This window comes from Falco cherrug, chromosome 1 (genome assembly GCF_023634085.1).
Source record: "Falco cherrug isolate bFalChe1 chromosome 1, bFalChe1.pri, whole genome shotgun sequence".
Lineage (NCBI taxonomy): Eukaryota > Metazoa > Chordata > Aves > Falconiformes > Falconidae > Falco > Falco cherrug.
In genome coordinates, this window is record NC_073697.1 from 52,139,297 (window position 1) to 52,165,582 (window position 26,286).

At 38.0% G+C, this 26,286-nt stretch overlaps 1 protein-coding gene across 1 annotated transcript in view; it reads right to left on the reverse strand.

Annotated features, from left to right (window-relative positions):
* STK32B (serine/threonine kinase 32B) overlaps window positions 1-26,286 on the reverse strand; it is a 179,117-nt gene that overhangs the window by 17,039 nt on the left and 135,792 nt on the right. Inside the window, exons 7-11 of the mRNA XM_055700971.1 lie at window positions 18,235-18,338; window positions 13,542-13,658; window positions 12,326-12,451; window positions 6,307-6,438; window positions 5,485-5,549 (exon numbers count right to left, since the gene is read on the reverse strand). Of these exons, the coding sequence (XP_055556946.1) occupies window positions 5,485-5,549; window positions 6,307-6,438; window positions 12,326-12,451; window positions 13,542-13,658; window positions 18,235-18,338 (544 nt within the window). The remainder of the gene's footprint in view (window positions 1-5,484; window positions 5,550-6,306; window positions 6,439-12,325; window positions 12,452-13,541; window positions 13,659-18,234; window positions 18,339-26,286) is intronic.

Here is a 26,286-nt window from a genome sequence, read left to right on the forward strand (position 1 = left end):
GTTACCTTTTAGGAAAGAACTAGGTATGGACAAACAGCAGGAATTATAGAAGGAAAAGAGAGGTGAAGGTGCAGCAACCATCTGACTGCTTCAATTTGTGGCAGAATTTTTTTAGTGTGGTTGTACTGAGCAAACACTGGGAAGAGAAATAAATTGTACCACTAGCTTAAGAAAGAGACAAGCATGTTCAGATCAACGGGAACTTAAGTAAAAACCCCTCCAACTTCAAAATCATCAGTAGATTTTTGAAAATTTCCACTAGGATTGTTAAAATATGGATATTTTGCTTATTGATCTATTACATTTATTAAACTAGTTTTGCAAAATTCTAACCCATTTTCACGTACATTGGATATATGAAATACATGTTTTATTCAGTAAAAGGTGGCTGTATGATTTTACATTCATTAGCATGGTGATAATTTTGAGGAAAAGATTGTGAAGCATCTAACTGAAGGATTATTGTGCTGGAGGAGCAAGTATTTCTTGTTTTCTCCTCTGTTCTTTGTTTGCTCACCTCTTTAATCTTAAAGACATCTTTAGGGAGAAGAGGAGGAACCATAAAGAGTAAGAAATATGATTCCACTACATCCAAATATTGAAGTTATTTCTTCATTTTTGGCTATTTCAGGTTTCAGACATTCATAAACAGATGTAGATGTAGGTGAAGATTTGTTCAGTGGTAACAGCACAAAAATAGCAAACTAATCTGTGCTCAGTTTTTTAGTAAAGCCGAGAATGAAATGTGACTTTGTAGAATCTTTCTTTCCCCCACAAAAACCTGAAAATATAGCCTACAGCTTCTAAATGAGATAGAGTTCTTGAAAAATTGCTGGTTGGTCTATGGGATTACAATTCAGATACTGCAGAATGTTTGTTGCTGCATTTCTAGATATAATAAAGCATATATCTGCAGAAATAGATTTAAAAGCAGAAAAAAATCATTTGTTACCCAAAGGAGCCAAACAAATCCCTGAAATCAACTTCAGATCATATTCTCCAGCTAAGACCCAGTGCATGGACCATTTCTAGATCACAATTTATTTTGTTTATGTGTTCAAAACTAAGTAAGTTATTTTACTGACACTCTTAAGGAGAACAGAAAACATTTCCTGCACCACATTCAAACTTGGACTGTAAAAGGATTTTCCCACGTTATTTTTCTTTGGATCAGGATGGCAAGAACCCTCTGTTAAAGGTACTGGAAGATAATGTCAATGTGGACAGTTGACATACAACCATGTCTTATAAAAAGACACACAGTATTTTAATTTGTAGGTCACATCCACTGAAATATCGATGTTAATAAGAATAAAGCCTTCCATCTAGTGACACTTCAGCTACTCTGTATCTGAAGCACTGGAAAAAAAAATCAACATAAAATCTGCTCGCAGTCTAAGACATTTCATTCTGGATGCTTAATGTTTTTCTGCACAAATGAAGATGAAGGTATAAAACTACCTCTTCAGAACAGTTTAGCCATTTTACATGGAGTAGAAAGTATTTTTAATCCATGAATGTTGCGCATCCCTAAAGCTCCTCCTGGTCTGCTGTTACATTATTTGGAATTGTATATGAGTGTCCCAAGAGGAAATTACATTGGGGGTGGAAGATGAACATGGCCCAGATTCAGTTTTACTTAATCCTTTTATTAGAAGAAATGGTGTTTCATAGGAACAACTGTTGACTCGGATCACAGACGGACTTTGAAACATTCAGTGTCTATTTCGCACACATGAAAGCAGTATTCTCTGCAGATTTCACAGATTTCCCAGTCCATTCTATAGGATTAACAATAAGAACATGCCTAGCTAAACTGAAGCACAAAACTACACCTGGACTTTATAACTGCCATTTTTAGTACACAGGACAGTCTTTTGCACTTATATAAATCTCAGGAAAATGGTTTCATTTCATGTCTGGAAAAATTCTTTGTTTGGTAGGGTTGTTTTCTGGCTTTTTCTACAAACTGGGAGTTGTTGATCTTCACTCCATTCCTCCTCATCTCCCCAGTGAATTCTGAATAGTAGCAACAGAAGATACTGCGTGATCAGGAGTGTGTGAGTATATACAAATCTAACTTTTGTTACTCAGTTACTGACTACACTTCCTTGTCCAGGGAACTCCTACCGTTAAATCAAATACATAAGGAAAACAGCTAATATCGTGGATCCAGGTCCATTCCTGATTCCTATTTTAACAAAACACATTTGTTCTATCATTCTGCATCTCTTTGACTATATACAACGATCTATTTCTTTTTAATTCTTTATGTCTTTCATCCTATCTCATAACAGTTCAAATCACAGATATCAGACACATAGTTAAACTATAGCCCAAGCAAACAAATTGCATTCAAGGACAATGTAAGACTTACTGAGAAGGTATGTTGCCTGAATGTTGCTGGTAAAGCCATCTGGAAAAATATCAGCCTTTTTAACTGAACCTACTCACTTGAAAGCTTGGCTTGGAGAAAATGAACTGTCTTCCTCATGCACTCATCTTGCTTAAAATGTTCCTATAAATAGCAGTTGCTAATTACTTAACTGCAGAAAGTAATAGAAAAGTGAAAATGTGCACATTCTGTCTTTGCCAGCATTAACTTAAACTATTAAGTTACTTCATTCAGTCTTTTCAATTATTTTTAAATTATTTCTAGCTTAGTAAGCATTTTCTTTACCTATCACCCCCATCCGTTTGCAATATAAGAGTTTCTGGTAGTCTTCCAAGCTCCTTGGGAAGAAAATAAATATGCCATATTTTAAGATTTAGAGTACCTGTTGCAGAATGAAAGATACATAGTGAAAAAAGAGTCCCAGTCTGGAAGTATCATCAATATATTCAATAAAAGCAGATTTATATCATATATATATATATCATAGATATTTTACAAGTACTGGATTACAAAATGTTGTGGAACTGGGATGGTTAACATTGCACTCAGCTACACATTACGACTTGAATTCATCTTGCTCAGTCAAAAATTTATTATTTTTTTTTTAATTTTGATATTCTCATCTTTTCCCTTGAAAGATGGGCCAATTTTCTTGATTCAGAGTTTCATAGGGTTTATGTAGTGTACTGTGCCACTGAAGTAAACTGAGCAGAAGGCTTAAATCACCAAAAAAATGAACATTTTTGTAGATTAATACAATGAATTTCTAGGGAAGCATGCAGAAATTTTCAAATAGCTAGACTATATAAGCAATTCTGTTCTATGTAGAGGAACATGGAGGAATATCGAAATATCTGGCTGCATCAATCTGAGACTGGTTTAAACCCCTGCTTGGGATTGACACCTCACCTGATGGTACGATCACATATCATTGCATATTGAGCTCGTAGGAACAGTTCATCTCTTTCAGCATCTGTAGCTGATGAGAATTCCTAAGAACTTGATTGGCCATATGGCTTTGGAAATTTATGTAAACACAACCTCACCCTGTAGATACAGCCTTGAGGGCACAGAAAGGTCTAAGGAAAATCACCGTGAATTATACTGTGAACTACCAGTATATTGGTGTGCACTATGTAGCCGCTTCTCTCCGGTATGATAATATCTGTGTCTGTCATTACTCTTCTTCTGTTCCCGTTAACTTGAATTCACTTTGCACTTCACAAATTCAACCTCTGCTTCCCTTCTTACTAGCATTCTTGTCTTTCAAAAGTATTACAGAATTCTCTCCAAGTCCTTCTTTAGCTCTAATACAATTTAAACAAGAAATGATTGTGATCTGGCTTTAGACAGTGCAGGATCTGTTGTAGGTCTAGACTAAATACTTTTCCTTTACCGTGTCAAAGCCAATGAAGCATTGACCAAAACACATGCTGTTCTGAATGAAATACATGGTTTTATCTTTCATTTCCATTTTACTTGTACTCCATTTAAAAGTCTCCTTGATCTCTCAGCAGCCTCTCAGAGTCCTTTATAGCTTGTGTTGTTACTGTAGTTGTGCAATATGAAACAAAAAAAATTTCCTATGCACTGCTAAAAAATGTTCAAGAATAATACAGTAAAATTATGTCAAAAGAAATTGTTCAATGCTAGTGAACACAAACAATCAGATTTTGGAAATGTTTTACAAAATCTGGTATTTTATTTTATCTTTCAGAAACCGATGTATACTGGGTTTCCTTGATATATGTGCCTCCCAAGTAGGTGAGCAAGTCATATCTGGAAATAAACTAGTTGTACAAACAACTTCTTGAAAACACAATAAATTGATTTATCAATGTAATCTTTATCTAATCTTGTTATTACAGTCTTACTTATTTTGATTTTTGTGGACTAATAAAATTCCTACAAGGTTCAGGCTTTCCCTACTTCATTGATACCAAAACTGATTCAGAGAAGACCACCAAGACCATTCTGAAAATCTTTTGTGAGCTGACTTGGTCTGGCTTTTCTTGTTTATGGCTTTTACATAAACATATGGCTCTCTTGTGCTAGAGATTGTGCAAAATAACGAAGAATCTGTTGGACCTTTTTTTTTTTTTTTTTCATTTTAAGTCCTCACTGTAGTTTCTGTGAGCATTCAGTACTGGGCATAGACATATCCCACGGATTGTAAAAGGAAAAATAGGATTATCCATGGCGTAATTTCCTTCATGACATCATGTCAACTGTGTAAAGTTGACAATACCTTTCCCAGTTTTAATTACAGAAGACAGTAATTACCTGCATTGCAAACATTAAGCAAGATAGTCTTTTTAATCAAATTTTAACATCTCACAAATCCATTAGAAAAAATTGCAGATACAATTAGGTCAAATAAAACCACTGAATATATTGAATGAAATGCAATAATTTGACCAGAGATATGAACAACTCCCTGTTAGGAGCTATATCCATTAATACAAACATGTCCATAATGGCTGCAACTCAAACACAGTAAATTATGTGAAATGCAGTGTATTAATTGGACCAGGTAGGTTATTGACATGCTTGGGATTCAGACTTGTGTTTCTATGAATTCTGGCTGACTCAGACTATGAAGCATTTCCTTGTATGTCTGATGTAGTTTTAATATTTATCTTTGTTGAAATAACTAATATTGAAATAAACTTCTTTATTGTGGTGAAGTATGAATAGCATTTTCAAGTCAGCACACTGAAGTTCATATCAGCAAAATTTCATGAGTTATCACTTTCCTTGGTTTTGTTCAAGTCCTGAAAAAGCAGCTCCTTGTATTGTATTCCCTTTTCTTAATTGCTAACAGTTTGTCTGGAGAGTGTCAGTGACATTTACCTTATCTCTCTAACATACTCCTATCACAAGCATTTCTGCTTGCTTTCAAAGATGGAAGAAAGACAAAACCATCACACCAGAGACTGTAAGAGGAAGAAATCAATGGAAAACCAGCCTTTTAGCCCTTGCTGCTGTGATCATTAATCACTTTTCCTTACACTGGGAGGAAAAGAAAAAAAAGTTCTCAAATTAATTTCAGTAGCGAATGCTAAACAGGCATTAAGAAATGTACTTACTTCTCTCTGTTGAATATGATGAATTCTTTCCTAACGGTTTCCAAGCACTGCTGCAGGTGTACGTTCTTTAAAAAACAGCATGAATAAGTTGATTAAAAAACATGGAAAATCATAGACCAAAATCACAACAGCAGAAACAATACTGAACAAAAAGGTTTATGAAGGGATATTATCAAAAGGTGTTTTGGGGACCGTGATAGCACAATCAGTCTTTCTTTCTTTTGAAGAAGTTCTCGACAAATAATTTCTGAGGATTTCTAAGGCGATAGCTCTAAGAACAGTTTGCATGAGCATTCAAAAAATCATTAGGAGTAGCAACAGAATTTATAAAATCTCACTGAAATAAAAACTCAAGTCTGGAAAATGTTTATTTCTTAATCTTCTCAGTTTAGATTTTTTTTCTACAGTGAGTCTTTCTACATGGGACACATTAATGAAGACTGCAAGAGACAGCTTTAAACATTTATAAATAACGAGCTTTTCACAGCCTACTTTTCATTTTTGGTACTAGCAGTTGTTAAATACTCCTTGTAACTCTCTGTCCATGTGTGGTAGGCGTATTTGCCAACTGGCAACACTTTTTCATACTTTAAATGAGCATCTGTGAGAATCTTAAAAATGATTACAACTTAAACATGTTGTTACTATTTGAATGAAACAAATGGTTGCTTTTTATCTTTCTTTGGAGATGGTTTATGTTCTATGTAAAATGACAGACATAAAGTTAACTCTTTTCAGACACAAGAAAACTGAACTTAACTGAGTTTGCCTATTGAAGACTGTAAGTGAAACGTCACTGACTGCAGCCACTCTCCAACTTACCAGTGGGCAGGTTTCCTTAGCTCCATCTTTCGATTTGTTTTTGGCAAGTCGCTTTTTCTTTTTGTGGAGAGGCTTGGACTCTAAAATCATTTCTTCAAGTTCAAATGTAGGATCACAGTTCAGTCTTCCTTTCTGGTACAAAAGGATTCAAAGTTACTCTTTGAAGGATCATTGTGGGGTTTTTTTTAGTTTGCTTGGGAAATGTTAATAGCATTAATAATGACCCAGTTTCCCAACCAAATCTATAAAATGAAAACTGTCTTTTTAGGCCTGAAGTGATGCTCAAAGTTTAAATAAGGGAGGTAAGATAAAAATCATATTATAAAGCAATTATGAAGAGTTAGATCCTTTACCTAGTTATACACAGATGTATTCCTACAGCAACTACAATTACATCACCCCAATGAGAGAGATTAATTTGGCCTAAGGTCTTCCTCAGAATATCAGTTAGTGCTGTAGAACATAAATGGCAACTGCAATAGTGCAGGAGGGATGGGGAGTAGCTGTAAGACATTACTTGTTAAAATCTGATTTTCTGAAGAGTTGCAGGTGGATTCAGTTGCATAGCTCCTGTCCATGCTAACACAGGAAGGAGCAGGCCTTTTTTGGTTAGCAGCATTTATATATAAAAAAATGGTTCGTAGAATCATAGAATACAGGTTGGAAGGGACCTCAATGATCATCTGGTCCAAGCTTTCTGGGCAAAAGCACAGTCTAGACAAGATGACTCAGCACCCTGTCCAGATGAATCTTAAAAGTATCTAAAGTTGGGGAATCCACCACCTCCCTGGGGAGATTATTGCAACGGCTGATGGTTCTCATTGTGAAAAATTTTCCTCTTGTGTTCAATTGGAATCTCCCTAGGAATAACTTTACCCATTACCCCTCATCTTTTCCATGTGACTCCTTTTAAAAAGGGAGTCTCCATCTTCTTTGTAGCCACTCTTTAAATAATGAAATATGATAACAGGTCTCCCCCTAAGCCTTCTTTCTCTAAGGTTAAACAAACCCAGTTCCCTCAGCCTTTCCTCCCATGGCAGGCTTCCCAGTCCTTTGTACACATTTGTGGCCCTTCTCTGGGCCTCCTCCAGCCTGTCCGTGCCTTTTTTAGCATAGTGCAGACCAAAACTGAACACAGTATTCCAGGTGTGGCCTGACAAGCACTGTGTGGGATAATGACTTCTTTATCTCTGCTGGTGAGGCCCTTGATGCAGTCCAGTATCCTGTTGGATTTCTTTGCCACAGCAGCACACTGTTCAGTAATATTGATCTTGTTGTCTACCAGGACTCCCAGGTCCCTTTCCACAGAGCTGCTCCCAGCTGAGCAGATCCCATTCCATGCTGCACTCCTGGATTATGTTTTCCAAGGTGCAAGACCTTATGTTTGTCCTTGTTGAACTTCATAAGGTTCTTGTTAGCCCACTCTTCCAGGCTATCTAGGTCTTCCTGCAAGGTGGCTCTCCCTTTTGAAGTGTCCACTTGCCTACTCAGTCTGGTATAGTCAGCAAATTTCATCAGGGTACACTTGATTCCCATCATCCAGATCACTTAGGTAGTTATTAAACAGCATTGGGCCCAATAGCAATCTTTGGGGGACCCCACTTGGCAGTTTGAAAAAGAGCTATTTACCCCCACCCTCTGCATGCAGCCTGTCAGCCAGTTCCCCACCCACCTCACAGACCACTTTTTTACACCACAACACATCAGTTTCTCTATGAGGAGGCAGTGGGAAACTGTATCAAAAGCCTTGGAGAAATCCAGGTAGACAATGTCCACCACTTGCCCCACATCAGCTGAGCAGGTTACTTTGTCATAGAAGGCAACTGGGTTCGTCAAGCACGATTTGCCCTTGGTGAGTCAGTGCTGGTTTTTCCCAATCACATGCTTCATTCCAATTATGCTTTTTCTGTTTTATCCCATCTATTATGCTTTTTCTTACCCGTTACTTACATTACTTAAATATCCTGGATTCTTCATTTTTATATTGATTTGTGATGCTTGAACCAAATCTTGAGATTCTTGGTTGTATCAGGAAGTTCTTTTTTAAGCAGGATGATTGAAAACACCATTACTATATGGCCATTTCCTTCCTTGGTTCTTTTCAGATTCTTCCTTAATTCTTTTCAGGTTCTTGATTCTTTCAGGTCTTTTCAGCACAGAAGTTTACAGGAGCACCATTTATGCCTTGAGGAGTTCTTTTAATTCTATTCATTAGTGCAGTAAAGCCACCTCATGACAGCATTTACAAAGAACTTTTCCTCTCCTATTTAGGGATAAGGGCTAGGGTATGGCCAGAAAATCTATGTCTCAGCTGACCCCAATACATTTTTAAAAAGTCACCCTGAAACCAGGACACACGACTTGGCATCCTAATTACTGGATTAGTCTTTTGCTGCTCTTGTGATCAGAATGACATGACTTCCTTTCTTCTCATTCTTTCAAAGCATTTTTAAAACAATTGCAAACAATTTGAATTGTGTGGTGGAAGATCTTAAAAGCAGCCTGTTTTCCTCTGGGACTGCTGAGAGTTCAATCGCACCATTGTCACCATCAAGGTGGAAGTACTAAGATAAGTCATACGTATGAATGGCAGATATTATTTAGTAACCAAAGCCACTAAGCAATAAAATCACATCAGAAACTTTTATAACGTGTGGTGTCTTACAACAAAACATTTAATTTAGAGACACTCTTCATCATTTTGATTCCTAGCAAAGTCTGTATACTTAAAGTACAGTATTAAGCTGTCTGATGCCTTTTCCTGCATACCATCCAGTCAGGTTTAGTAAAATTTGTTTGCTTTTTATTAAGGGAGGTTTATAGCTTATTTATATTTATTCATAAATGAATAATTCTTTATGCTTGATCAATATCAGTTCCTATCCTGAGCATGTACAATTTTAGGATTTGTCTGAAATTAATTTGTCTGAATAAATTTGTTGCATTAATTCTGAAGCTTTAAAAATGAAGCTTTTAAAATTACATTTAAATAATTTCTTGCTTCCTTTATCAAATATGTAAGAATACAAAGAAAAGCACTAGCAATTTATGACTCCAAGCTGAATATAAAGAAACTATCTAAACCATACAGAAATACACATACTAGTTAAGTAAGAACAATGTTTATGGAATCAAACTACGAAGTGAGAAATTAAATTATGGGACCTTCCTACCACAGGCCTCTCACATGCCATCTTGCCTGCCTTCTGCAGGCAAGCTCCTGACAGTAAGCTGTCAACATTTATAAAATTCTCCCCATATCAATGTATGTTGGCCCCAATTCACTCTCTCAACAAAGCCTGAAAACCAAGAAATGTTTTGTTGTGTAGCCCCAGTTAATCAGTGAAGGTTTTTGCTGGTGCAACAAAGAAAAAAGTTCTTGGAAAATGCATGGCCAAACTTGGCATCATGAAACAATAAATCTTACTATAAAAAGAAGTGTTGTGCTAGAAAAGATGTTTTGACTCTCACCATCTCACTGTTTTTCCTAATACACCTGATCAGCCTAGTGGAACATGGCCTGCAATATCAGCCTCTGTTCTGAAGTGTCTGGTAGAGCTTGTAGTGGGACTTTCAGATTAATCTGAGTAGATAAATGTAACTTTTTAATCCTATTTCCTTTTAAATGTAGAGTATTATTTTGCCTCCAATATTACAGATTTCCCTCCAATATTCAGATTCCTGCCAAGACACAAGTAAGGTGAATCCAAATGTGAAAAGAATAGCTGTCTTTGGACACATGTTTAATGGCAGACATTTTAGGAGGACTTCCTCTTTTCTCAACTTCCATCACATTCATCTTTCTCAACATCAGCCACAGAACAGGCCACTTGGCTAATAGAAGAGTACCAGGCACATAAGTTCCACAACTCCTTCTGAAATTACATTTAAAATTACTTTTTTCACCATCCTTAAGAAGTCAGGGAACTTACCTATACTCTCTCAGGAGTAAGGTACCCTCAAAACAACCTAAATCCAGGTGTAAAGAAGCATACAGCCACACAAGAACTCTGAATTAAGACGTTAAGGTTGCTTGTCTCTGGCCAGATGCAGACCACCACAAACGTATGCCCCAGCCCTGGGCAGGCTGAGCGTAAGCCAGATGGATGTGGAAATCTCTCAGCCCCTTTATTAGGTCCTGTTACTACAGCCAAGCTGCCATACATCATTCCTTAGGAGGCAGGCTTCACAAGGTGGCACATGTTGCATTGGTTAGCTATACACTCCTGGACTAAGGTTGGCTTGAGTCCAACCCTCAGGAGCAGAGTTATGATGGATGGTACGGCCCTAGGAATTCAAGCTTGAGTGGGAGCAAAGATGAGACTGAGACATCTGGGGAAAGGAAAACTCTGGAGCAGGAACAGGAGCAGAGCTAAGACTTGCCGTAGGCGGGCTTCAGTAACCAGTTCTGCTGAAGCAAGTTGAAGTCTTCCCTCTTGTCTTTTAAGCCCTAAGACATGTACTTATGCATGAGTAGTCTCTGTGAAGTCTGGGACTCTCCTGGATCCCATGTATGTTGTACCTTTGGGTATGGGGAACTGCATCCTTCTTTTAAAATACAGAGCAGGGTTGTGAAATCTCCTGCATGCTGACAGCTGTGGACTGAACTTTCTTCTAGGAGTAGGAGGTCTAGTTAATGTTGATTTTTGTCTGAGAAGGAGTTGGGCCACACCTCCGATATCTCAGTTTCCATTCATCTTGTAGATAGACGCCATCAGAAGAACAGAGTTCACAGTCCACTGGGCCAGGGAGAAGCTTTGCTCTGCAGCGCTTTGCTTAGGGTAGCAACTTAGGAGAGCATAGGGGAAGGCCTGGCATGGCATAGCAGTTATTCCAGCTGCAGGGACATTGAGTGGAAGGGAAGGGGTCCTGACCATGGTTTGGCAGATATGACATTCACCTCTCAAGCTTTCACCTGGCACCATCATTCAGCCACAATGTGAAAGGAAGGAATTTCAGCCCTGGTGAACATTACCCTGAAGTGCCTAAGAGGGGGCTGCCTTTCTCTTCATCTGTCATGCTAGTTACCTGTTGTATTCCTGGTTCTTTCCCAAGCTCCCTGAGGGAGGCCCTGCTTACCCACCCATAGCTTTCTTCTGCAGGATATAGCTTCCAGAAAAGGCTCTGGTCAGGTGCCAAGAAGCACAGCAAACACTGCCAGCCCTGGGCAACCCACCTGGCTGCCTCTGCTCCACTAGGCAATACCTTCTCACCCTCAGCTTCTGCAGGGCTGGATCCTCATCAGATTTGGCAAGAACTCTGGTGTGCACCTGGATGAGGACAAGGTCTAGCTATTCCCCCTTCCTCATCTTTATTTACAGTTGCATTAAAAAAGAATATAAACAAACCTCGGTGTGCTACAAATGTATTGTTTGGTGAAGAATTATGGTACAATATAACTGAACAAAGAAAAGAAACATGCTAATGCAGTCGTTACTTTTTATTCATGTCCCTCCAATCCATTTAACTTACAAATGATAAAAATGGAAATATCCAGAAAATACCAACAAAAAGGAACAACAGTAAAAAAGAAACAACCAGAATCCCTCACAGAATCTGAATGTTTTAGTGTAGCAAACTGTCACAAAGGAAATAGGTCAGTCTTTTGCAACAGTATTTTTTAAGTGAAAAAGGAACAGCACACTGGTATATTATTAAGGTTTTGCAAATGTTATTCAGATGCCTAACTTTCAGAGTAGCAGCTTTGGTATTCTTTGGCTCAGAATTAACTCTGACAATCATTTGATCTAACAGCTGAAACGCAAAGTCTGGAAAATGTTTTTTAGTTGAAAAGGGAAAAAACAAACAAACCAAGGTTAATTAGTTTTTGTTGTGATCTAATGAAATGGGTCAAATTTTCCCTTAGCTGTGACTGAGTAAATGCATGTAGAATCCAAAGTAAAGCTTCTGTGAGAAGTAAATCACTGAAGAGCAATGAATGCAAGCATAAACAAGTAAACCAGCAGTGATAATTAAAATCAGCATTTGCAAACACAGTTCACCTGGAATATCAACTTACGTTAGGAACAAAGCCTGGGGTCACAGCTTTCTCTAGAACAGCATCCCAGTTGACATCAGCTAGGTATGGAGAGCTTTGTATGTCTGCAAGGCTGGAAAGGCGGCATTCTGGGTCCTTAGTGAGGAGCTGTGATCAAGCACAAGGCATTTTCTAAGGGACTGGATGCCATATAAAAGAGTGAATGTATCACACACAGAAATTGTATGATACAAAATTTTGAGTAAGAAAATGGCTAGGGAATGTTATAACAGCTCCTAAAAGTCCCAATCTAAAAAAAGATAAGTAGTAACTCATAGGATATGAATACAATTTAATTGCCACCAGATGGCTGTTGCAGGCATGAACTGTATAAATGTATTAGCAACAAAAGTCTATTTACAAACACACAAGAGGCCAAGCCACATGAAACATCAGAGTTCAATGCCACCCAACCATTTGTGTTTAGTCTTTAATTTATTGGAAGATACAGTTACACTGAGCATCCTGGCAGCAATTAAAATTAACCACCTCATTGCTCCATCTATGAAAAATAGATTGCTTATTGCTGCAAAAGAAATTGATCTTCTGTGCTCAAATATTCAGTACTGATGATCTGAAACACCTGAGAGGCAGAAAATCCTTCAATGTGGCCAGAAATTTAAACCAAACAAAAACCTGAGGTTCCAGGAAGAAGGCCATTTCCAGGGTCACAATGCATTCAGAAAAGAACCCTCTCTTGCAGCTTAGTGACATTTACAGCAAAGTGGCTCAACGGCTGTTGTTGCAACTGTAGCAACATGGGACAGGGAGAGATACAGCCTTTTTCATTTCTAAGCTCCCTGGATGGAAACTGTAGCAGAAACTCAGAGGGCAGAGTGGTCCTTCCTTCCCACTCCCACATGCACAACCAGGGCTGGAGAGAATGGAGGCAGGGCACAGAGTGGGAATTATTGAACCTCAAAGTTTTGCAATCACTAATGAATCAGTTTTAAAATAAACAGAAATACTCTATTTCTATGTCTTTGAGGCCATGAAAAGCCTGAGTCTAAGCCCAAGAATAATCCAGCTTCTCAAGAGGAAATACTGCACCACTCACATTCAGAAAACTCTAGGAATAAGCACTGCTCTCTTATCCTTGACATTTTGACTACCTAACGTGTGCTTGCCTGATGCCTCTGCATTGTTAGAGGGGCTTCTGGAAAAGGATGGAAGACAGAAGGTGGTTGTTTGTTCTTACCTTTTTCAGTAGTGCTGTCATGCCCTTGCACCAGACAGATGAGTAGTGAACTCTTTCTATCTTGAACATGTTGAGTATCTCATCAATGGGGGTGGCTGAATGAATTTCATAGGGCCTCTGGGATAAAGTTAAATCAATATCAAGTCAGCAAGAATGGATAAAAGAGTGCAGACAATTCTTATTTCCCTGAGCTCAGTATTGTTTACATTGGAAATACCAAAACCACCAAAACATCTTATAATGATTTTGAGGCTAATCTTTCTTTGCGTGAGTGCTTTTCTTTGGTTGTAATGAATGTAATTACTCATAGATGCATTTCCTCTGCAGATTTTTCTCTCATGAAAAGAAGCATCACTTGAAATGAGATGGCTGAATAATTTTGTTCCTGGGGCATTCTATGTGAAATGTGGATTATTTACTATTTTTTACAGATTGTACTAGAATGTTCTTGTGATCTAAACTGACAAAATTGAAAAGTGGTGGCTGGAGAGAGCTTTGTCATACTGATTTTACTGAGTAGTAGAAAGAGAAATTTAAAAAATCCTTACAAAAATCTGTGTAAGAACAACAGTAAAAAAGTAGGATCCAAATCCCAACGCTTCTCCTTTTCCTTTTTTGATATCTAAAATTAACTCATTATGTGGACCTGCTGTCCTGTGTTTGCAGTACCTAAATTCTTCTATAGCTGAAGTCCCAGGCTTCACAGCACTTTGTTCATAAAGGTTGCCGTGATTTATCTTTTATTAAATGATAAAGGTACTACATATTGAAAGGTACTACTATTGAAAATAAAGGTGCTACATATACATTTATATTCTTACTAATTATTTTGCATGTATTTTTTAAAGACTTGTATTTGTGAAGCAAGTTGTTACAATGGTACACAAGTGTGGATTGTTTATGAATTAAATTGAACCCAGCAAGTGACAAATATGTAATATGTGATAAGAGATCTTCAGCCAAATGCCATCATAGCAGCAATGCGCAAATTGATGCATCATAATTCATACGTAACATGGAGTTACCTTCTAATCCAATATCTTCAACAGTGAAGGGCAGACACTCATTACTTCAACAAGAACTGAATCTTCTGTTGAATTTGCTAGCATGTACTGGTACAAGATCATAATTTAAGAATATTTCTAGGTGTTAGTTATCTAATCTGATAGTGAATTGGAGCTACTCTTCATAAAGGCCCAGAAAATATTCTTATTTTGAGAGATTCATGCATATGTTTAACTTCGAACGTATGTATGAAACTAAGTCCATTCCAAGGCATTGCAATGTTCTAGTAATAAATCCAAGGATTGTTTAAATCTTTTTGCTTTGATTCACATTCAGTTAGTCTGTTGTCATTTAGCTATATCATGTCCATATGAATTCAACAGGACCTAAATGCCTGCTCTAAATAAATATATTTTCTTGAATCGAGTTCAAAACTCTAATTGGGAATAGTCTGTCATAGGCTTTTTCCTACCTGTGCTAATGCTGCCATATAAGAGCTATTAAAACTAAAAGGTTAACATTCCGTCTGTTGCCAAGAAGTAACCTACTGCTGATTTAGACATGATACAATGATGTGACCAATATGAACACTAAGCCAGAATTTACATCAATTGTTGGAAAGGGTGAATTATCTCTAAAAATAGCAACTTTAAGGAATAATGAATTGTTAAATTTTTTTGTTAAGGATGTTTCTGCCCATGCTTTTTCCCTCACTGGAAAATCCTTACAAACTTACCTTATTTTAAAGATCATTAGCATTCTTCAGTCTTGATTTTTTTGAGTTTTGCAGAGATTTTTAATATTGCTGTTAGCTAATTTGAATTACAAATGGCCACTGTAAGCTTGGTCTTCACACCTATAGCTTCACACCTATATCTCCTACGTTTTTCAACTATTCGGTCCACTCAAAGGTCAGATCCCTTCTGGTTTATTTTGTGGAAAAGGAAAAAAATTACCTGTTTTACTCTTGTTCGTGATGTTTTACCAAAGTTTGTTGTAAACCGTTCACATTACAGTGAAAGTCAGAGTCCAAGAATCCCACCTACTACCTCTTTCCTTCACCTTGTCTCTGTTGAGGGCATGGTATATACAGTTACAATATTTGAACCAGTTGTCTAAGGAACAGACTGACATGTCATGGTTTGCATGGTTTAATTCCATGGACTTGGGGAAAAGATCTATTTTTGATGCAAAGCTTTATGAATTTACTTTTTTCTTGTTAGGTCTTTTATTAGCAGCTGGCTAAGGAGAGAAATCTGCTTGCAACGTACTAAGAAATGCTAGCACTACAGTGGGTAACCAAAAAGTGGTCCATGCAGCTCTGTACTGGATGCAACCTGTAGCTACGGCCCTGTTTCCAGCAGCATGTTGTCTTGGCCTCCTGGCAGTAGAGAGCAAGGCATGAAGATGGCTGCAATGCCTTTAGCACCCTGGGCCTCCTCTGAGGACTCTTCCATCTCATAGCAACAGAGGCAAATAAAAACAAAAATTCAGCTCAATAAAAAGCAACTCATTTTTACTTAGCTTTCAGGCAGGCAGTGTTATACACTGTCCATAGCTTAAAAGTTGAAAATGATCAAAATTTCTGACGTTTCTCATTTCTAATGCTCCTTCCTTCTTTCCCTGCTGCCTTCCCCATGCACTAGCATGCACCGTGCTCCAGCTGCAGAAAGCCCTATTTCCAGGTGGCACTGCCCAGTGCAACACCCTCCTCTTTCCCCAGGAGCACTGCAGCAGGAGCAGGTGGGCTGCACAGAGCACCTACCCATCTGCTCCGTAGCAATGGGGATCTCTTCTCACCGCTGAAAAAAGTGCTGTGAGAGTGTGGAGAAAGAGGGGGCTGCCTGCTTGCAGGTTTAGCTTGCAGCCTTGAACACGCAAGCTGCTTCTTTGCAGCCATCTGCAAAGGTCTGCTGCAGCAAATGAAGCTTTGGAGCTCGGAGTTGTTGCAGACAGCAACATGGCTTGGGCTAAACACGTTTCCTCAACCTGCTACTACTGCTCTTGTTCTTGTATCACTTCTGTCAGTTTAGGCCTTCTCTTGACTCGAAAAAAATTTAGAAATACAATTCAAGAAATAATACATCTTTTCCTAGTCCGTACAAAGGCATTGGCTTCCAAGCCACCCTCTGGCTTGCTCAGGGGGCAAGAGCTGCTCTTCAGGAGAAAACAAGCAGCTGGCTTGGTCAACTGGAGCATGGACAGATGGCAACGTTTTTATTTAAATAAAAAATAAAAAAATTGATTCTGTCTCAATTTTGTTTTGTCTGTAGCCAGATAGACTTACTCAGAAAAGACTGTATGGATCTTGACAAATGGATACCATTCCATATAATTTTTCATATACTAAAGTGACTGTCACATTAGAGTGATCTTTTGTGATTAGTCTTGGGAGCTCAGCGTTCCTTACACATCTATTCATTCTGCTGCTTTCTTAGAGACATTAATTGGTGAAAAGGTTGATAGAAAACCAGCAGGATGTTCTTTTAATTTATTATATGTGCAGCTACTACTACCATATGTGACTAGGGTTGAGAATATATTATGCTTAACACTGCCAGACCTTAATTGTTCAGGTTAAAATTTTCCATCCTGGGAAGAATGTCAGCTTAAAAACAGTAATTTTTGAGAATGATGGTAGAGAAAAATTGCAAAGATTTTTTTGTTTGTTTGTTTTTTAAAGGTTTTTAATACTCCTGTGCTATGAGAGCTGGGACTGAGATTTGGCAAGGGAGAGATTTTTGTGTCAGGAGCATGGCTTTTGCCATTTCCATGGAAATACAGAATAGATTGGCCAAGTTTCAGGCTTTTGAAAAATATGGCTTCTGGATTGAAATAACAATGTGCTGACACTCTGAAATGTAGTTTTCCACTAAAAAAATGGCAATAATAATTATTCTTTATTTCTAGCTTCCTTTTTTTTGTCATCCTACATGAAAATGTGAAATCTTTGTGGGATGGATTGTCTCTCATTAAAAAGTGCCTAGCAGGACAGGGTAGTGGTACTGTGTTAGTGTCATATGATAATAAATACTCCTTCCTTAAAACCAGCATAATACAATGCAGTAAAATCCTCTTTCCAAAATAGGAATTAAAAATCTAAAAATAAACCAGCTACTTTAGTTACATCATTACCTTGAAACAGTATTTAAATTACTGTTTTCCATAGGGAATAGTAAATATTTAAGCAATCAACTTCTGTCCTTTAATAGAAAATTCTTTTCCATTTTGGTTTATCTTCTGTGATATTTGACCATGCTCAGGAAGATTATTTATTAAGCTTATTCACATAATTGATAAGACAAGTAACAAGTGCGCTGGCAGAGAAGCATTTTCTGTAGCTGGGCCAAACATCTTAGGATATTACTTTAGCTCTTTTAAGGTATTAGCCAAGAGAATCAAAGATATAATAAAACCTGAAGAAACTCAAGTTCTATTTGTTAAAAAATGCCATTGTTTCCAGTTCAGCACTGTGGAGAAGCCATTCCTTAGCCAAACTTGGGCAAACTTTCATAATAAAGAGTGAGGTGAAACTTTCCCAAGAACGTTTCCAGCTGGGAAAGACCCAGGACAGTATTCCTGACCTGAGCTTCAAATTTTATCATGAAGGGTGCCTTCAGGGTCACTGCAAGCTTTGGGACTTATGTCAGTGGATGTGTCAAATAACAATAAACCCCATCATTCTTACCCAGCCCCTCAGTAATTCATATGCGGTAATTCCTAGTGACCACCAGTCTACTGGGTACGAATATCCTGGACCTCCATCCATAAAGGCCTGGAACACTTCTGGAGCTAAAACAATGAACCAAATCAAACAAAAAGCATTGTGTTAAGATTAGACTATGGATCATTAATGTTGACAGCTGAAAAATTAATAAGGATGCAAAGGAATTAAATTTTATTTTCATTTGTACATAGGTACACTAAATACATTTATAAATGCAACATTTTCAGGATGCAGTTTCAGTGCCTCGGTTTGCTGGCATCAAGTGACCTTCACTGGTCAGGGTTTTTCAGAAGTCAATAATTTTATATGTCAATTCTTACCTGGTCCATTTAAGTTTTATGTAAATAAAAATAAGTAATAAGAGGGGAATTCCTGAACTGAAGTGTGACTTGGAACATCCAGGGTAGTGCAAACACTTTAATGGGACAAATATCTGCAGGCAAGGTGATTCTTTGTGACTGCTGGAGGTGTTGAACATGGTAAATCTCATCCTTATTCTACATTTGGATAGAATTAACCAGACAGGTTTTAAAGGTATTTAACATAGGAAAATTACAATTAAATACAAATCCCAACACTGATTGTATGCTATGAGAAACTCTGTCATGACTGGAAATAAACACAGTCAATAAAGTAATGAATTCCATAAAGATAGTTTTCCGCAGGGGGGTGGGGTGTGTGTGTGTGTGTGGAAATATCTTTTCAAAACAAGGATTCAGTTTGCTAATTTCAGCAAGAAAAACATTCAAAATAATAACACTGTAGTTTCTTCAGAAAACCATACATAAATAAGAGAGGATACGAAATGAAAAAGTCAGTCATGCTTTTCTAATTATTTCACAGCAGAATCTCAGTACACTTTGTGAAAACAACACTTTCCCTGGGGATTTTCTAAACAACAGTATCGCCAACCATAACATCGTGCTAGATTGCAATCACCATGTGAGCCTCTTCTGGCCACAATACTGAGCCTAATGTACCACATTACCACCTGACTACCATCACACCACTTTGTAATGGGCATACTGCAATGAATAATGTAATCTAGTCACACTTACTTCTGACTGGCAGTTTAGGATTTGACTATATATGACCTTAAGAGAAACACCTTTAATTAAAAGAAAGACATTCCTTTCAGAGGTGTTTTTGGAGTCCTTTCATTATGGATGGCAACAACTTACAGCTCCAGACCTGACTTCAGAAAGTCTTGTCTTTCTGAAGAGAAACCCATTAGAGGATTTCAGCATGCAGGAATTGCATACAGTGAAACTCTAACCTGAAGAATAAAAAGCAATGAATGAATGAAAGTGGTCCTATACTCTTTTCCCAGGAGGACTACCTCTAAATATGTTTGGCAGTACAACTGCAGGCACCTAAATAAACATTTTTGTCAGAATATATGTGTTTGGAGAATAGCTGACTGGTGGATCTCCAGCACGGGTAGGCTTGTGCTCTGATCCAGTATGGCATGAATCAGCAATGCCATAAAAGTCAGCACACTGAGTTAGCTCTGTCTCACCCACAGATAATATAGCTTCACTTTTCATGCTATATCTTTAGATTGTACTTCGGATCTTGTTCACATGCTGCTGGGGATCTGTGCAGGCACAACTTGTGTGCCATCTATCACATAGAGAGATGCTAAGAGGGTATAGGTAGGATTTTTTGTGTTGCTTTAGTGGATCAATGCACCTAAATTGCATATCAGGCATGAAAGTTATATTTGGAATATCACCACAGGCACCAATAGTGAAGGTTTGCTCTATTTAGCCACATTAGTTATGGGTTTTGCCCACTGTGCCTAGATGATGTATAATACCTCATTACAGAAAATAGCCTCTGTGGCCTTTTTACTGAACTATATAGGTATAATATTGGTTTCACTCTTTCTTTTATAGCTTTACCTTTGTAATAATGTGATGGATCACTATCTGATTTCTGTGAGGTAGAGATGAGAGTACTTTACTGATGTAACCTACAACATTGCCAGAATGGTGCAGCCGTTTTGCTAATTCAGCGACTGAGTTATCCACTTTTATTTTATCTCTTTGTTCTAAAAGCTTCAAGGTCAACTTATCCCACATTAAGCAGATAAGCAGGAAATGCTGTCTTTTGCCCACTGGTCCTGCTGTTTTGAAGCTCCATTAGCTCACCTTAAGCTGATGGCACCCTTAGATCAGCATATGGGCGGTTAGGCTCCCAGTTTGTAAAGCAGCTAGCCCCTTTTCCCCTGCTTTAGCCATATTATTTGCATTCCAGCTGGACTGCCTCTCTGCATTCGTTCAGCTCCAGCGAAGTGATAGTAAGCGCCCGCCTCTCAAGATGGGAAGGGGCTGACAGAAGGTGCAGTATGATTTACAGTGTCCTATGTACAGGTTTTTTCTCAGGGTGAAATCTCAACCCTACAGAGGCCAAAAGACCTTTCCCCAGTTTGGCAAGGCTATTAAATACCAGTCTCACACTAAGCTTGTGCTTAATGTCATTGTCTAAAAGCCTTTTTGAACTTTGAATATTAGATGCTAACGAAGTCCGCCAGGCTGTACGGCGGACTTCTGGAGTCTGCTTGTTCATTCAGAACCATAGCACAATTTTACAGAAAAACAGCCAATCCTCCAGGTGATGTGTTTAGCCAAGCTCTGAGGAGCTAGTGCTGTGAAATACAGAACATTGAATTAAGTTTTGCTGTAAGGAATAACCATGTAAGGAAAACTAATCCTAGCAAACTGGCTAGGATAAAAGTGAATAAAAAATCTGAAAGTTAAAATTCTACATTGGTTTTCTTTAGGATTGCTATGAAAATAGACTGTCTGTAATGTTTTAAAATTTGAATTTGATCTCAGGTTCAACTTGAACAGCCATCCTGCACTCTGCTGTGGATAGGTTCTTCCAAAAGATGGCAAGATTTGAGCTTGCCAGCTTGGATCAAGGGCAACAACTCTGCTGTATGCACCCTTTCTGCATGCAACTTCTCTTATCATAACAGATTTAGCATGAGAAGAATACTTACATCTTTTTACCCCCATGCATCTACCTAAATGCAAGGATTCTGCTTGCAGATGTTCATTCACGTGAACAGAAGTGAGAGAGTGCGTGTAAGAATGAGAGTTTCAGATCTTTTTCCTCAAGCAATTTCTACTCAACAAAGGCTTTTCAAGAAAATATGCAGGTTTAATACTGGTCTGATCCTGGAGATTCTTTTGTCTGAGACCTGTAGTTACTATCACATACAGTTACAGGGAAGGCAGTACAAGTTTGCATGGTGGAAGCAGTCTTTAAATAATGAAATCAAGTAATAGCAAGTCTAGCAGCAAGGGTGAATTCAAAGACAAGTGGAGAAGTGATGCAGTTGGTAGGTCTCTCACATCCTCACAACTCCCCATGAAGAAACATCTTTGGTAAAGCAGTTCTCCATCATGTCAGAGCTGCCCAAAAGAGTCCCTTCAACAGCAGTGACCTGGTGCAGACTCGCTGCTCACGCTGCTTTGAGCAGGAGGTTGGACTAGAGACTCCTGAGGCCCCTGCTGACGTGAATCACCCTACAATCCTACAGTGCTAATGAAGCTGAAGCAATCACCTTCTCACAGCACATCTGAGTGGGCTGATGAAGGGGTCTAGGGCCAGAAGTCTCAATGGGACGTTTACAGCTTCTTTCTCTTGGCAGTCATCATGAACTGCATGGGCTCTTCACCCCTGCTCAGGCACCCTTCACGCAAAGTACCAGGGACTTTTGAAAGTCTGGATCTCAGCAGCAATGCAGTCTTTTGGTTTGGGGGATTACTCTTTATGTGTAGCAGAAGTTCAATCTGACACATTTCATGCAAGACTTTGGTAACTACGAAAACAGAGAATTTCACAGCTAATGCCATTCCAAGCTGGAACATCTCTGCTCATTTTAGCAGGGCAAGCAATAAAAATCAGGAACATATCTGCATCTTGTATGATAATGAGTAAATACACATATTTAACTTTAGCAGCTCACCAAGCTAAAAATCATCTGATAATTTTTTTCTTTTCTACATCTGTATTTTTCCTCTTAATAACATACTTTCATGCTTTCACTGTTTATCTGCTTTGCTTTCATGAAAAAATGACATAAAATGAACCCACCTTTGTGCTGCATTAAGTGTGCTTCTCTTTATTCCTTGTTTGTCCGTAATATGTATTTCCAATTAATGTGGGGTTTTTTCCAACTAATAAAATAAATCCTTTTCAGAGCTCTCTTTTGATACTTTTGCACTGTATCTTTCTAGTAACACCATATCATTGTAGACTGTAGGAAGTAAAAAAATGGGGTTTTTCCTCTTTAAAACAAAACTGTACTGGAGATGGCTAATAAAAAAGTGAACATAAAAGCACATCTGGTGGGTCTGTATCCATCTCAGAAACAGGGGTTTACTGGGATATCTATACTCCTGTTCTGTGGGTTTAACCATACTTGAGACTCCAAATAATTTTGTGTGAGAGTTATTTCTGACAAATCAATTCATATATATAACTACTCATTGCAATTATCATAGCAGTCAGATGATCTACAATGTAAGTTATGTAGAAGATGCATCTCCTCTTTATTATTTGCATTATATCTTCATTATATGCATACATCTCCTATTGTATGCATATTTCCCTAAAGATCTGTAAAAAATAAAATAGAAAACTGAAGTTTTATTTAATTGATTGGTAATTATGTACCCCATTTGTGGAAGACTACCAGTATCTAATGATATGATGAATGAGCTTGAAATAAGAGAACATCAATGTAAGTGCAAACAACACTGAACCCAATTTTCACTATGTTTTCCTACTGTAAAAGAGCATTTTGTTCATCGATAAAATGCTTTTAGGTAGGGTTTCTAAAAATCTGCCACGTGTTCATAGGTAACAGTTTAACTATGGAATTAAATGAAAGTGCTCCAGGTCTCTGAAATTCAGGCCATTTTAATTCAGTGCCCAATGGTGAGTCTGGAAATACTTACCATGATAAATAGTCAATTTGAGTTCTATCACTTGGAACAGTTGGCACAAAGAATAGCTGTTATTATTTTTGATGGAGCATACCATTTAATCAGAAAGATAATTCATCAGACCAAATCATAAAATTAAGAGCTTGGAGTGGCTCTGATACAAATTCTAAATAGCACGAGGTGACGTTTCTTTTCTGATGAACTGATTTAAGTCTCACTTCCTCAGTGAGAAGCTAATCAAAAAGTACCCGATCTACTTGCCTACCACTACACAGGAGACTGCCAAGTGTTGATTAAGAAGTTTACAGAGCTGTTTTACTTTGAAGCATTGTGGACTTCAATAGGCTGCTTTGAAACTTTGCCGGGTTGATGAGAGGGAAAGTGAAGTGAGATGAATGCATTAGACCCTTCTTCAAGTGGCCTTTACTATGTACTAAATGATCAGTATATTTAAGCAATGACTTGCAAGTGAGTCTCACAAGACTGAGTAGCTGTTAGAAGCTGACTGTCCATGCGTAGTTAAATGTTGCCAATGAGAGCTGGTCATTAATTCCTACAAAACACCCTGTGCCAAGGTACCTGATTTTGGGCCATTATTCACATAATACACCTCAATAGGTGTATGTGTGTATATATATATATACATACATATACACAATAGCAGTAGATAACACTGCAATCCTTCAGAGAGGATTATTTTTACTGTGTTCTGCAACTATGACTTTATACATGTATACGTTACTCATATTTAATGCAATTATTCAAATGTTATTAATATGACAAACTGAAAACAAAATAAAAAATAAAGCCATACTGGTTTGTCCTCAATTTTTTTGAAAAATCAAGTTCAGGTAGGCATGTCCAAAACATTTCTCAAGAATGCAAACCCTGACATTATTCATCCAGTTGGCTAGCTAGAGCCCTCTGCAGTCTATTTGCATCTCAGCAAAGACCCTACACATCAGTAAGGAGTATTAGGGATTTGTGGTGTACAGCAGGGGTTGCAAAGAAATACACCCTGCCATAGTTGTTTTAGCAAAACATACTTCACTGGCACGGGATTTATTCTAATGCCTGATATTTCATAGATAAGAAAATACATTCCAGTGCCATTAACTGAGGTTCAATATGTTACCATACTGCCAGGTAGCATTCTCCTTCCTCATATTAGTCCCTGATCTTAAAAAAATCAAAATAAATAAATAAAGTGTGTGTGTATATATATATATAAATGGATATTTACAATGCACACAGAGTAAACAATATTTTGATTGACTAGCACAGGATAAGCTGTTTAAAACTTAGATCCTTATAATTTTTAAATGTGTGAATGACTTATGTAACACATTCATAGTTTCACCTTGCTCCATCAGGCTTAATGGACAACAGGCTAAGCTGAATAAGAATTTATCTTGATTTTTGAAATAAAATCCCAAGAACCTTGGACTGAGATGGTTCAGTGAAATATTAATTGCTTTCTCAGCATTGTGATAAGAAAATATTAATTTTCACTTTCCTGTGGAAAGTAAATTCAGAGGTCAGTAATTCTTCTAGGTCATGGTTTAAATAGAAATCAGAAATCAAACTACAGCGATGACAAGTGATCTTCTATTTAGAGTAGAAGCTGTTTTAAGAGCAAAATGGAAGAAAACAACTTCCCTCACCCTGAATATAAGCATGGATTTTGTAAACTATAAATTTACCTCCTAGTGTTTACTTTCTCGTGTGCTAAAAGGGTCTAGATTATAGCAGCTTTCTGACTCAGAACTTTAGACTAGCCAATTGTTAACTTCTATTGTATAAAGCAAAGTGCTGCTTAAAGCCCTGCCACGGTGGCCCAGCAATTTTCTAGCATGAGGTCTAGGCTCGTTACAGCAAGGTACCTGATTTTGGGCCATTATTCACATAATACACCTCAATAGGTGTATGTGTGTATATATATATATACACATACATATACACAATAGCAGTAGATAACACTGCAATCCTTCAGAGAGGATTTTTACTGTGTTCTGCAACTATGACTTTATACATGTATACATTACTCATATTGAATGCAATTATTCAAAGTAAATATTTTAGATACCATTACCTGAATACAGACATTGCATTTAGAATGCCTTATTAGCTTGCCATATGGCTATAAAACCTCTCCTGTCCTTACTCAGAGTGCTGGCCTCTAAAAACCCTCTGCATTGCTCAGCCGCTGAACAGAACCCACTTCTTGCCTTTGCATTTGCACAGAGAAGCCCTTAGTAGTTGAACATCTGGATCAACCTCAGAGAAACAGCCTCAAGTTACTAGCCCCATTGAAAGAAAGCCCAGCAGCAGTGAACATGTCATGGTCTCCTGCTGTTGAATATGAAATTATACAGAAGTACCTTCCTTACTCCATCCAAAAGTTCACAGTGGCTGCATTGTCAGTTTTTCTAGCAACTTGTTGAAGGCATTGCATCCAAAAATATACATTTGCTATATGGAAGATTAGCCCAGTGTATGGCCAGCAGCCATTCTGTTCCACTACTGAAATTAATCGGTCCGAATAACCGGGGATTTGCACAACAGTCTGTGTACCTGACACATCAGAAAGACTATTGCATATGCCTGCCTCACATACCCCTCACAGGTTAGCAAACGTTTTTGCATCAGTTTGTGCAGGCCAAAGACCTGGGGAGTTGCGTGGCTTGACCAAAGAACAGGAGCGATCCAGGGGGCAGAAATGCCCCACTAGGCTGCTGGTAGTCCCTGCTTATTGTACCCCCTTCCACCTCTGCCAGAGGTCTCTTCCCCCTCAGATGTGCCTGCACAGCTCCGCATCAGATCAGGCTCTCTCAGACTAGTTAAAAAACCCCAACCAAACAAAAAAATCCCGACAAATCACCCACACCCAAACCAAAAGTATCAGTTGAACTCAGTGTGGTTTTTTGTTTGGTTTTGGGTTTTTTTTCACTAAAATAGTCAAAGAAAATATTTTATTAGCAGTTTTTCTGGCAGATCTCAAAGGATGATAGCAGGACAGAGAACACAGAGAAGTGAAAAGCAGCTAGAGACA